We start from the raw sequence: 14,200 nt of genomic DNA on the forward strand, positions 1-14,200 counted from the left end.
ACAATGATAATTCTGTCACACCTGAGGCCACTACACCGTTCTGTGTTCAGCTATTTTTGCTAAAGTATCCAGAAGGTGGGCACCCATCTAAAAACGTTTAATACTTTCAGTTTGACTTAATCACCATCTGATTTTCGAACACTTTAGTGGCTTTCCTCACATGGAAAAAAGAAAGGGGGTGGGGTGGGGTGCGTGTGTGTGTCTCCTCTTCCCTCTCGCCTCACCAGGCTTTTTAGAGGCGGCCCCCCGTGCCCGGGGGCGCGCTGGGGCAGGGCCGCGGCAGGAGCGCCTGCCCCGTCGCCTCACGCGCCGCCTGTCCTGAGGCAGCGTGGCGGGAAGCGCGGCTCCTGCGCCAGCGCTGTCGCGCGGGCCCGCCGCCCGCCTCCGCACCTCACCTTCAGCCTCAATTCACCCTCGCCTCACCTTCACCTTCATCCTCATCTCCTCTCACCCCCACCCTCCTGCTGACCTTCCTGCTCACCTTCGCCCTCACCGCCTCCACAGGGCTACCCCAGCAGGTGGTGAGGCATTTGCCTCCGCAACTCCGTTACCGCTAACCCACGACCGACATTGTTAGCCGGGAGGAGGCGGGGGAGACGATTAAAATAACGTGGGGCTATTCCAGGCGCTAATGGTATTAGAGGCGAGGCCACCGAGGCGCTGGGGAGAGGGCACCGCTGCGCGACAGCCGGGCTGCGGCATGGCGCCCCTCTGATGGCGGGAGGGCAGAGCAGCAGCTGCGCCACATGGGCGGGGGCGGGATACCCCAGGTAATCGGGGAGGGGGCAGAGATGGCGGGGGAGGCCCACTTGCCCGGGGGGTAAGGGGAGGACCGGCCCGGCCTGGGGTCTCGGGCCTAGCGAGACAAGAGGCGGCCGCCGGGAGGCAGCCCAGGTGAGGAGGAGGCAAAACGGGGGGTGAGCGGCCTGATCAGAGGCAGGTGCGGGTAGAGCCGCAGGGCGCGGAGGAGGGGTGGGGGGGAGGGAAGGTGCGGTAGCAAGTCGGGGCGCAGAGCGCGAGGTGTGGGGGGGGCTGAGAGAAAGGGAGCGCGACTGCGGGAGGAGGAGGAGGAGAGGAGTGGGGGCCCGGGGGAGGGCACAGCGCGGCGGGAGGCGGAGGAGGAGAGCGTCAGCTGGAGCAGCGATAGCGGGAGCGCGGCGGGAGGCGGAGGAGGAGAGCGTCAGCTGGGGGCAGAGATAGAGGGAGTGCGGCAGGAGGAGGAGGAGAGCGTGAGCCGGGGGGGCAGAGAGAGAGGGAGCGCGGCAGGAGGAGGAGGAGGGGAAGAAGCGCGACGCAGGGACGGCAGATGCCTGGAAATAAAAATTTGATGATTGCATGCAGCGGCTGGAGAGACTCTGTCGGTGGCGGCGGCGGGGACGAGGCAGGGACAGGGGGGGCGACGGCAAAATGAAGTATCAGAAATACCTGACTGTCTTGCAGATGGCCATAGGGGTGACCGCCTCCAACAGGGGCAGTCTGATGCCCTTAAAGAGGAAGCTGTGGTGAGTAGGCACAAACGGGGCCGGTGGCACTGCGGGCTGGGCCGAGCGCGGGCCGCGGCGGGACGGGCGGGCGGGACGGCGGGGGGCTCCCCTCAAAGATGACGGCGCGTGAGGGGCGCCGGGCGAGAGCGGGCCTGCGGCTCCCGGCGGGCGTCTCCGGGCCAGAAAGTTCCCCGCCAATGCACCGCCAGGCGTGAGGAAAGCGCCGGGAGGCGGCGGCGGTGCCGGGGGAGCTGTCCGCGCCGCGCCCGCCCTCGGGCCCGCCGGAGGACAGCGCCCGGCTCGGCGCTTTCCGCGGCTGGAAGCGTGGTTCCCGCCCGTAATGGCTCACCGGTGCTACCGTACGCTTTCCGGGAGACCCGCTGTCGGACGCTTGTCAGAGCGCGACGATGGCAGCCTCAGCTGAGGGGCGCGGGAGTAGCCGGAGCGGGGTCCGCCGCTTGCCTGACAGCCCAAGTGTCGCCTCCGACTGTAGCGCGTTCCCCTGCCCTCCCGGGGCTGTGCAGAGAGCCGGGGTCTGCGTGTCCCAGCCCCTGCTTCTGCTGGCAGGTGTATTTGAAAGACGGGAGAAGGGAGATCCGAGTCTAATAGTGAGCGACAGGGGTAGTGCTGCTCGTATATCATCCTTTTTATTTAAAGCCGGCTTTTCCCCTAACTTATTTCCACTGTTTTTGTTCTCACTGATTGTGTGTTGAACTGATTTTTCTGGATGAATCAACAATACGTTATGAAAAATGTATTAAAGTGTAATGGTGTAATGTGGGTGAGTAGGGCACCGACAAGCATCTGGCACTGCAATACAGAGTCACTCATGGACTTGCAAGAGCCCACTGCTAGCTTGATTGGACCAGTGGGATGTGTGTCACCATCAGGACAAATTTTAAGGAGAAAATCTTGTGAAGTATTTTCTGGGAGGAAAGAAAGAACAGATTTGTACACTGAGAATTTCTTATCTGTAAAAGACCAAGAGTGGTATTTAGGAGGTAATGGTCATACAGTTTTCTTTCATTGTACATACATGTTCGTAGTGAACGGAAGTGTCACAGAAGGTGTGATAGGTCGTTTTATTTAAAAATAGGTAGTTTGCAAATAAAAATATTTTCATGTCAGCGGTTGTAACAAAAATGGGCCTTACACGTATTGTAGAATGTGGTGTTACCACTTTTTTTTTCCCCATATTGTCAGCTAGTGTAGATGGTGTTAAGGAAATACATCACTTGAGGAAACATAATGTGGAACTAGACAGCTTTCTGTTATTACTTCCGAATCTTGCTATTCACTGCAGATCAGAACACAATTTGGCAAATCTGTTCACCCTTACTGTAATGTACAAAGTCAAATGTAGACTTTGACAAAAATACCTTGTCATACAGATAAGTTTTCTTACATTTAATCAAAGGGTTTTATGGTGTATTCAGTGGTTTGATTATGTAAGTTACATGAAGTGTACCATACCTATTTTATTATCCCCAAATACCACTCCTGTCTTATGTGCAGCGGTATTATGTATTAGTGTGGTACTTCTTAAAAGAAGTTTAATTATGGGTAATGCGATGATAACAATTGTTCTATTTCATATTTGCTTTGTCTCCTTGGAAATGTTTTCTTTGCTGGCACATTATAGTGAAATTGTCTATATCTGTGTACTTTGGAAGTAAGTCTGAAAGGACCCGATTTAACTCCTACTTTATGTATTCAGTTGGAGTTAGATCAGTTCTGTATTGCCTAGCTTCATTGTGAGACTGCTTTTTGAGGTATAGCAAAACAATATAGTGGATCCCTACCAATACATACTATAAGCATTGCATTTCATAACATTTGTAGCTTGACATCATGTTGCTGCAATGCAATGCTGTGTGAAGATTTAGTTGACTAAGAAGATTGTTAAGGAAAAAACCCATTTTTTTAATTTTAGAGGGATGTGTGAATTACTTAGGCATTTGAAAGCATGTCTTTGGGATATTCTTAATAACAGGCAACATGCTATTATGTAGTCACATTTCCTTTGAGAACTTTAATAGCATTAGGCATTTTCTGTATGGATAGAATTTATACTCGTGGATGAAATACTATTTCCTGATCCATTTAGAGAAATGCTTAAGGATACTTTGTCATGTTAATTTCTTCTTGTCTGTGTCAAATAATGCATTAAGAAAATCTGAATACTAGAGAGAAGAGTATGTTGCTGTTACTAAAATCAATGCAACATTAGTGTGTATTTCCAACATGTAAACCAAAAGTGTCTTCTGGTACTTGGCACTGGAAATCTCAAAAATACCTAAAGAAAATGTACAAATCAAGTCAGTCTATAATGAGAAGATGCTCTTTCTTTTTTTTTATTTACTTATTTTTAAAAACTTACAACTTTCCATTTCACCAATCAGGTTCATAAATTCTTCGATCTGTTAATATATATCGTAAGTGGAAGAAAAGGCATAATTGAATAAAAAAGGGTTAAAATACTCATCTTTTTGTTGGTGGAGATAATCCACCTGAATCCTACTGAAAGAAAATGAAAAAGGTAACAGCAATGTTTTATTTCTTTATAGAGCATCTGTCACTCCAATTTCCTCCTGCTTCCCCCTCAAAATGTAAGTCCTGTTCTGTGATGTATGAAAGCAGAGCTGCAAATGAAAAAGAAAAAGGTGGACACCAATGTCTCATGGGTTAAGAATAAATTGGTATAAACTACCTGGGAATAAAAGAGACAATTGAACAAATAGAAGGAAGCTATGCCATGGGTTTGCAGTGGGAAGTGGTGGAGCCAGAAACTTGTGTTTAATGTGGAGCTTGATTGTTTTATGAGGAGGTTTACTTGGGGCAGTAGAGTTTTGGACTCGGCTATGGAGGAAGTTGCTGGAGTCCCAAACTGCTGATTCAGACCCTTTCCTGTGTTTGTGTGGCATTGTAATCTAATATGTAGGATCCTAAATGAGATGAGTAGGATGTTTTTAATCTTCTTGCTGGGGGGACTGTATTTGGATACAAAACCCACCACCATAATGCTGCTAGTATGGGTAGAGTGCAGCAGGGTGCGAAGGTGCTCAAGAAAAACTACTCACCTGGGAGCACCTTAAAATAGAAAATTGACAAAAATATTTACTGAAATCCCAATATGTGCAACCTGAAATGCTAAATCACATAATTAATGTGAATTATACAAGTAGACCAAGACTGCACACAAGTATACAGTGTGACAATAATTTCTTGTCACACTGAATATTATTCTTCTCTGCTGCAAGGAGAAGGAGCGGGCAAAAACAAACACAGAAGAACAGGATATTCTAGCAATTCTAATAATTCTTCTCACTAATATTGCCTTCTGTTTCTTACAGCCATTGTCTCTACTTTGGAAGTCTTCTCTGCTTTGGCTTACACCCCCTGTGTTCCCCTCAGTGCAAGGGAATGCAGAGTCATGAAATGAGACAAAAAGCTCAGTTAGTGATAAGTTTTAATTGTGAAGAATATTATGGAAATGGCTGATGCTATTCTATATTTACATTTCCTGCATCTTTAAAGAATGATTGGTAGTTGTGTGAGGCAATGTAGGTTACAGAAAAGAATGCAGATGCAATGCACTACAGAATTTGAATTTTGACAGGATCCAATTCCCCTGTTCGGTGCTGCTGTTAAGAGAATGTGTGATTCAGAAGCCTGGATGTGAAATGATAGCCGCTCCTTGTAAGATATTGTACAGGCACATTTATTATTTTCAAGCATAGGACTAAACTTACTTGAAATCAGTGAGGGGTAATCAGCATGTTCGGAATTAAGCACCAATCTAAAAGCTTTGGTGACTTGGAGTCTTTGTATTCAGGCTGGGGCTCGGATGTAGAAGTCCAAGATTGTAACGAAGGATGACTGTTTTATCATTAGGACCATCCCTAGGGAGACGTGCCATTGTTTATGTTTGAAGTAGCGTCACATTTAGAATAATCAAATAATAGAAAATGTCACTTTATAGGAGAAAAAGCATCAAAGATTGAGCCTCTTGGGTGTCTCTACAGAACTATGTGGAAAAATACAGACCATCAGAATGGATGTTTTCCATTTTTCATTACTAGTTCCTGTTCATATCTGTCTTATATGGGGATAACAATTTCAGGTTAGCCCACTGTAAGCATTTATTCATGTTGCAAATATTAATTAATACCTTTGTTCTGATGAAGGCAGGATACTGTGCTTAGAACTGAAGATACTTTGCAGAGGTGCACGAGAATATAGCATAGCAGCTGGCTTCGGCGGCTAGCATGCTCAGTGTTCCTAGTCATTGTTTCAAATCCCCCCCCAATAGTAATACTGATCAACTATAGCTGTTATGTCTTCCAGTCTGATTAGTGGGAGTAAGTTCAGCTTTTCCCCTTGTGTTTGAGTCAGAAGGCATACTGATCACATTCAGCTGAGTCCAGCTGCTCTCCTCACTTTCTGTAGTATTGAGGAAGCCTGTTTTCTAATGGGAGGACATATAATTACGGAAATTTTATACATCTCTCAACTCAGATCTGTGTAACTACTAGAGGTGGAAGTTTCTAAGAAGTTTGACTTGCATGTTGTGAAACCATGTATAATAATAATTTGCTAGAAGTATCTAAATTTTTTTTAAAAAGATACGCAAGAAACTTGCAGTATATTAAAAGTGTAGTAGTTATGTCACCAACATAAGTCTTGTTGAGGCTATATAGTTGTCAAAAACTTGTCTTCTCTGCATTAACTCCATCATTAATACTACAGTCTGAAAACAAATACAGAAAATGTGTTATTTCAAGACTTGATTTTTGAATACTTTGATGTTGTCTTTTATACAGTTGTTCAGAACTCTAATCAGTAAACAAGAGAATTTTTTAAGTTCTTGAAAGATGTTCAATCTGACTGGTCTGTCTAGAAGAGAACATTACATTAGTAATTTCAGACAAAATTTAACTACCAAAAAGATGTTAGGTAATATTGAAGGTTGTTATAAATAGTAATTATGTGCAAGTAGAACATAAATACAGTTTCATTAATTAAAAGCTGTTATGTTGTATACATTCCATCTAATTATGTTATGATGTGTATTAAGTCGTTAGCCCTTGATGTAATGCTGCACCTTGAAGTCACTGTTGCATAGTCTTTTGCTAGGCTAGCATGTTCGTCGGTGGAATACAGATACTGAAAGTTTAACGATTTTGCTTATTTTACAAACTAGAGAAGTAATTTAGTCATGGTTATGTAATGTGATGTACGATCAGGAACTGGTCACGGTCAATGAAGCTGTTGTAAGAATTGTGCTTAATAAACAAGGGCCTCAGGCTTCAGGTGGGATTTACAAAATGATTCAATTTTACTTGACTAAAATTTCCAAAAGTTAATGAATTGGGGTGCCTGAATTTAGGATTCCTGTGATGAGCTCCATTAGAAAGGTGTTATGTTTCCAGAAAATTAAACACATTCTTTGAACAGAAACAGCACATTTCAAACAGGGCACCTGGAATTGTTCACTCCCTTCAAAGATCTTGGTGCTATATTCTACTTTTTAAAGCTCTAAACTGCCTTGAACATTCTTAGGCTTTGATTCAAGAGTACTTGCCCTGAAGTAGTTGATGAGCTGCAGACATTTTAAAAGGGCTCTTAGAAATCTTTCTGCTTTGACCTGTGATAATTCCTCTGTACCCCGATGCATGTACTACAGCCAGTGACTTAGCAATTCACTTGCTAATTTTCTATTAATTAAGCAATAGAAATAAAAGATGAAAGGAGATAATCAGATGTAGTAAATTTCACAAATAATTAATTTTTTTAAACTTAAGGTTCAGATGCAGGAACCATAGAATATTGCATTAGTTTGAGTATTCATTTAAAATTAATAAACTCTGTTTCTCTGATTACCGTGAACGCTTTGAGAACACAAAGCAAGATTAAAAATTGAGAGGGATTTAAAAAAGCTGTTTTTCACATCTTTGAATAATGTAATTTCAAGTCGAAGTCAAACACCTTGGGTCTTGTCTCATGAATTTGGACTCACTGAAGCTGACATTCATGTTTAGCTTGCAACTCTATAATCTTAATTTTTGAGTTGTATTCCTTGTGGAAATTTCTAGTACTTTAAAGAGTTCCTGTTGCAGTACTGCACGAGTGTTACTGGAAATGGATTCTTGAGAGTTTCATTGCTGCATCCAGCATTCTGAGAAGACTGAGTGAAATAGATCCAAGTCTGCCTTAGATATGTTCTTCCTTCTCTTTCCTAAAACTGTAGGAGTAGCAGAGGCACTGGAGAAGCTGATATTTAATTTCTTTGCACTAGTCCCAAAGTTTACTCAACCGTAGAGTCAAACCCCCATGATACTGTAAACATGGATATCTTGCCTCATAACCTTCCTTTGGTGCACAATACAGTGCAAAGCTTCCAGATTCCCAGTAATGATATTGATTGGATTTTTCTTTGGTTGGTTAAATAATGCTTTATTTTCTTGTAAAGCCACCTAGATATTAATGATTTTATAAAGGATTGGAGGGAATCTTTCAATTGTGATATTTCCTCCCATAAAATTGTGTTTTGAAAGTTAAATGTGATTTTTAAAACCATTTTTCTGCATCTCAGAAGCTAACAAGTAATAGCCATAATTTATTCTCCAGCAGAATGAAATGATGGATGGATTCCAGAGGCAGCAAAGTTCACTTTTTCAAGTGGCTTTAAAGAGTGGAGCTCCCAAGTAGAAAGGCCTTCAAAACATATCATTGGTTTAATTCCTTGTTAAAACTATGTAACTTTGATTACCCTGTTATTCTTACTTGTTTTTCTCTCACATAAGGTTTTCCTTATTTATTTTAGTTTTTTTATAAAGGCTTCTCAGTATCAGAAAACATTCAAAGACTTGCAACTGAAAGAAGTGCCCCTTTATAGATAAGGCTCTGGAATAAATGGCTTTAAATATAGTTCAAAATTAAGAAAATCCCAATGCAACTTACAGCTGTTTAAAAAGTTTTCTATTAAGTATAAAGAAGTAGTCTTAACCTACCAAGCATTTAATTTGCCGGAAGTGCACGTGAAGATTTATCGACCCAAGTGATAAGTCATGAAATAGGCAGCCCTCAAAGATTTTTCTGGAGTGAGAATAAATACAGACCTCTAATTGTACTGAAACAATGGATCTCTCTGTGAGCTCTAGCGTCTGCCTTTGACATGGACTCAGAATATGTAGGGTTACGTACATTTGGATTAACTTTATCATAGACGTTTGGAGAGCTTGGTGACAGAAGATACATTCATGCAATAAAAATGTACTATCACTCTAAATGTCACACTCTGTCTGTGGAACAAGAGTTGAGACAGAGCAATTGTCTGTCTTTGGAAGTTTGTCCTGGTAATTCTTTAAGACATTTTAGCAGGGAATCTGTGGCATTTTTGCAGTTTCTGTTCTGTGAACAAGTATGTTACTGTAGTAGCCAGGCATGTTTCTCAGAATTTAATCCATATATAATTATACTAAAAAATCTGGTGTAATTTCAGTAGGAAGTTTATAAGGTAATTTAAAATGTCTGAATATTATAGTTACATTTTCGGTTACAAATTTTTATTTATCTTTGCACTTAAGTTGACAGTAAATTAACTCAAGGGGAAAAAACATGTAAAACAAATTACTGTATTATCAAGAGAACTTACAGCAAGCTGTTCGTGTGTGTGCATGTGTAAAAAACCCAAAAAACTCAAGGCATCTGAAAACAAAATACTGATTTGGTAATCGCAATAATTCAGCAAAAAATTAAGAACTATATCTTTATAAATTGATTAAGAGATTTGAAAGATCTGTTTTCATTTTCAAGTTTGGTTATTGCAACTTTTTCTTCTACGAACGTACATTTGGACACTTTATCCTGACTATGAAGCTGTGTAGACTTAGGAGTCTCACTAATCAAACAAATGTATTCAGCCTGTTGTATACTCTGAATTTTGTATTTCAGTTGTTAACGTGGCCCACTATGCAATGTCTGTTCTTGGTGATGCGTACGTATAAGACATCGCCACCTTTCTCTTTTATAAAAATGTTTATGTAGATACCTAAGCCATTACTTCTAAGTAAAAGAACCTAAACCACATACTTAAATATTTTTTATGACAGAAATCTTAACGGTTACAGAGAAAAACATTGAACTACTGTGCAAAGTCTTGGGAAATGCAAAAAAGACACATGTTATTTCTCATTTAAGCTAGTTTTTCAAGTCTTCTATGGCTGCAGTTGAGGAATTGTATGAAACAAGTATAAATCTGCATATGCAGTATTTTATGCTTTTAGGTGATTCTTGGCGAACACATTTGCTGGAATGCTATTTTCCTTTTTCTACTGTGGTGTCAGGCTGACTAGAGACTATTTTGCATTTAAAATACTGACCTCACAAACCTTAATACTTTTGGTTAATTGTTAACTCCACTTACTTCTACTCATTAGCAACTTTTGAAAAGCTCCTTGAAATATGTATTGCTTACTCAAAATATTTTTAGATATGGACTCCCTTTAGGACTATGTGTAGACTAGAGTGTGATGAAAGACCTTATAAAGTATAGTTCCTTAATGTATTACCCCTATAACTTTAAACAGATCCTATTAATTTAATTATTGTTCATCTTTATTCATTGCTGGAATAGCTGAAGTACCATTAGCACTCAAACTGGAAAAGGTCAAAAGCCAAATACTGCCAGGCTTCTATTGATTTAATTGACAGCCGTCAACATGTATCACAAAACTCAGTTTTTCACTGAATTAATAGAGAAAAAAACTCCTTTTAATTTTTCTGTAACATCTTTTTTCTGATACTTCTCACTTTTGTACAAACATGATGACTACTATATATTTTTTGACTAAATCTGCAAGCAGTGGTGGACTTGATAAGAGCTAGATTTCTGCATGCGTTTGTGGTCTTATTTTGGCACTTACTGGTTGAAAACTAAAGCTTGGAGTGGCATTCCCTCTTTGTAGAGCATGGCAGTGTTTTTTTCCTTTGTAAATTTTTCACTTTAAGCAAATATATTCAATAAAAACATATATTCTTTGTCTGATATGTGGTGTTCTTTCTTGGCAGGGTAACTCCATCCTCTGAAAATCCCAATGGTGCTACCTGTAGTGTAAGTCAGGGAAAGCCCTCTTTAAGAAGAATAAAAGGGAGACTACACAGAAGCAAAAGTCTTGATAGCATTGATTTCTGTGAATTCACTGTAAGTACCATATCTTTTACATTTATCCTATATGAAGTTACGAGAATCTTGCTAATAAAGTAGTTGTCCCTTTCACATTGGGTTTCTCTTTGTCAGAATTAGAACAGGTATTAATGATATAATTGCAGTTCTGCACTGCCAAATGTAATGAACAGTGATGTTACTTGTATAATTAGTGATGCATAACTATGTTGTTGTTGTTCTTCAGCAACCACTAGATACAAATTTTTATGTCAGATTTTAATATTGCTGCCTGCATAGAATGGTTTGGGTTGGAACGGACCTTAAAGATCATCTAGTTCCAACCTCCCTGCCATGGGCAGGGACACCTTCCACCAGACCCGGTTGCTCAAAGCCTCATCCAAGCTGGCCTTGTACACTTTTCAGGGATGGGGCATGCATAGGATGAAGAAATTAACTGGAAACTGAAATGAAAAATGAAATACACTTTCAACTTCTGTTTTTGTATTTAGGTTTTGGGAGTTGCATTTAAAATAAAGTAGATTATTTTTTACAAAAAGTAGGAAATTATTATAGTTGTATATGGCTGTAATAGAGTACTAGAAAAAGAAATAAATGTACCTAAAAGATGTGTGTGCTTATAGCACTTAAAAGCTAGTATCCAACTACATCCTACTACAATATCCTACTACAGCTAAGCCATACTGGTGTATACTTATTTTCTTCTCTTTGGTTAGGGTGTAGGTATGTTTGCCTTACAGTTTCAGAAAATTCAATGTGATCATGGTTTCAAAGAATTTGTATAGGTGATGCTTTAGAGATTTAGCTGAATTGAGAGAGAAAACTGGAATAGCTTTTTACACAACCTTTAACTGAGAAGGACTTGTTTACATTCAGATAATGGAAGAAAATAAATTGTTATTACAAAAATGTATGGGACATGGGGGTAGGTTTCCTGCAATGCATACTGCTTACAAAATACTGTGATTAGTCCTAAACACAGTATGTTTTCAAAAATTCTTTACCAAAAAACCATTAAAAGCTACACCTGTCAACTAATGGGGGGAATTACATCCTGGTAAGTTAATGTCATGTAGTTTTGAAATACTAAAATAATGTCAAAGAATATGTTAGATTATAAATTGCTTATTAAATATGAGGATGGAAGAGTAGATAGGAAATAATGTGCTGTCTTTACAATGTGCAAATCAATAGTGATGTGGAGATACTGTCTGGCATTACGTGGTAATATAAACAATACAACTAAAACGCTTAGATGCAGTTTGGGGGAACATCTTTAAAGCAAAACAATGAGTATGTTATGTCATTCGGTGTGATATTTTTTACAGGTAATGCTGATAGCATAATTGGTATTTTTTTCTCAGGACTGTTTTGTTTCTAATTACAAAGCCTTGTAGTGCTGTCTTTGTTGTTTTCTGTTTAAGGAAGTAATAAAATTAGTAGCAAGGATTTGAGAATTACTATATTGTATGGTGTCCAGATACTTCTAGCAGCGTAGGTATGGCAAAGTCAGGTCCTGTAGCTGGGGAAACACAGGTGCAGTGAGCTTGTGTTCGGTTCTGCGCTGTCAGTAACTCGCATTGCCTAGTTTAAAGCTAGTTTTGATGTGTCTGTGCAAATTGTTGTCACAGCAGTGATATTGGTGTAATCACTACCTTACTGAAGACTAAAAATTCCCTTAAGGAACGAGATTGCTGAAACAATAATTTTAGCTTGTGCTATGTGGGTCTTCATCTGTGTGGTCCTATTAAGGAGTTTTATCTAAATCTATCTCTACTCTTGGGGCCTTCAAAGAAAAAGAGGTTATAGCCAACGGTAAAAAGAATATCTTGCATGCCATAGAATCTTCGGAAAGAGGTTTGAGGCAGATAATAATGGGACATGTCCGTATCTGTAGCATGAAAATGTGTAGAGTATGTATATGTATAAATTCATACGTTAATAGCTAAGTATTGATAATTAGGATTAGGAAAGGAAGCTTACTTTTTATTCTGAGGTCTCATGTTAAAGGATGATACAAGTTTAAATAGCTAAGCACACAAACCAGAGTTATCAATGTGGATTTTCTTGCTGCTACATAATTTAGAATCACACTGAAATATTTCTTGATATTGTATAATGGTACTTTTACTGTTTTAAAGTTGTATGCTTGAATCATTCCAGAGTGCTCCCAGAAAGGAGTATTTTTTCATGTGAAGCGTCTTTTTCTAGTGAGAAACCTCAGGTACTGGCAGATAGAATAAAATTGAAAATAAAAAGATTTAGTAGAAGTGAGAATTTTTTTCACACAATGAGGGGAAACAGCTTTTTAAAACTTTCTCTTCATGACTGTTCTATGCTGCAGTATAGCTGTACAACAAAGGTGACAAGTTTCATATTTAAATACGTGGATAATTTCTGTGCTAACAAACTCAAAGTAATTTAAGCATCCCGTGAACTGTTGGCTCCTTCATCATGTAATGAGATTGAGATCCATTAATAATTCTGGATGTTACTGGATTTCAATTTAAAAAAAATAATGCCTATGTGCATCCCAAACGGATCTTTTTTGTAAACCTTTTGTTCCCTATCACTAAGCAAATTCTTACTGAGGACAAATCCTAACAGCAGAAAGAGATAAATATAAGTTATGCTTTCTTTTCTCCAAGTGTGAAGAAATGTGTCCCCAACGGGAAGGCTCTGGATTTCCATACAATATGCACATACAAAAATACAATACATGAAAATACTGTATTTAGTTCTTTACTGTGACTTCATCTATGTCAGGGGGTAAATTGTGGGAACCACATTATAAGCTGGAACGCTCACTAAAAAACGGGGTTATTCTTTGCAAGGGAGGTCATAACCAGCGAAGAGCCTATTGCATGTGTAAAATTTCAGCAAAGGTTAAAGGGTGGCTTGGAGGGAGTACCATGGGCGCCTTCAGAGGATTGTCTGAGACGTGATGCTGCCAAGTTTCTTGTTTACCACAGTTAGTAAAATCTGAAGTTTGTGACATTGATAGCTTTTAGTTATATGTGTGGCTCTTAATATAGATAATATACCTAAGAACGCTGGAGAGATCTTTGCCTGTAAAACCTCATTATTGGATGACCTGCTGCTGCAATGACTTACTGCAAGCCTCAGGTGTTTGTGAGGGACTGTCAAAGCACATTGACTCCTGGTGGGTGCACTGCATACCTGTGGTACCATCCCATAGCTGGCTCACACTGTAGGATCCTTCGCATCCTTTTGGGAGGTATAAATTCTCCCTGATTACAAGTGGTGGGAGTCTGCAGGATTGATGACAAAATCTGGGTTTTATTTCTTAGTGATATCTCTGCTGTCTTAAGTGGATGATACTGGGGTTTGTAGTAGCGATGCCTCTTTTTACCATTTTGCCAAGACAGCAAGCCAGAAGATAAATCTGTGAAATAACGTTGTGCCATAGGGTGATGGTACAGCAACTCCCTTAAAACATGTATCCGTCTTCATCTTCTCTCATCCTTTTCTTTTCTTTATCCTCTCCATGTATTAGTGTTACCACTTA

The 14,200-nt window shown here is 40.1% G+C and overlaps 1 protein-coding gene across 2 annotated transcripts in view; it reads left to right on the forward strand.

Moving 5' to 3' along the window:
• Positions 1-989: 989 nt before the first annotated feature.
• The window catches only part of TJP1 (tight junction protein 1), a gene marked incomplete at its 5' end in the record, with an annotated part of 163,460 nt that continues 150,249 nt past the window's right edge, over positions 990-14,200 (forward strand). For both annotated transcript variants that reach the window (XM_082005310.1, XM_082005311.1), the window contains 2 exons: positions 990-1,502; positions 10,557-10,689. In XM_082005310.1, the coding sequence (XP_081861436.1) occupies positions 1,336-1,502; positions 10,557-10,689 (300 nt within the window). The remainder of the gene's footprint in view (positions 1,503-10,556; positions 10,690-14,200) is intronic.

The sequence above is a fragment of the Phaethon aethereus genome (genome assembly GCF_964289735.1).
Source record: "Phaethon aethereus genome assembly, chromosome: 12".
NCBI lineage: Eukaryota > Metazoa > Chordata > Aves > Phaethontiformes > Phaethontidae > Phaethon > Phaethon aethereus.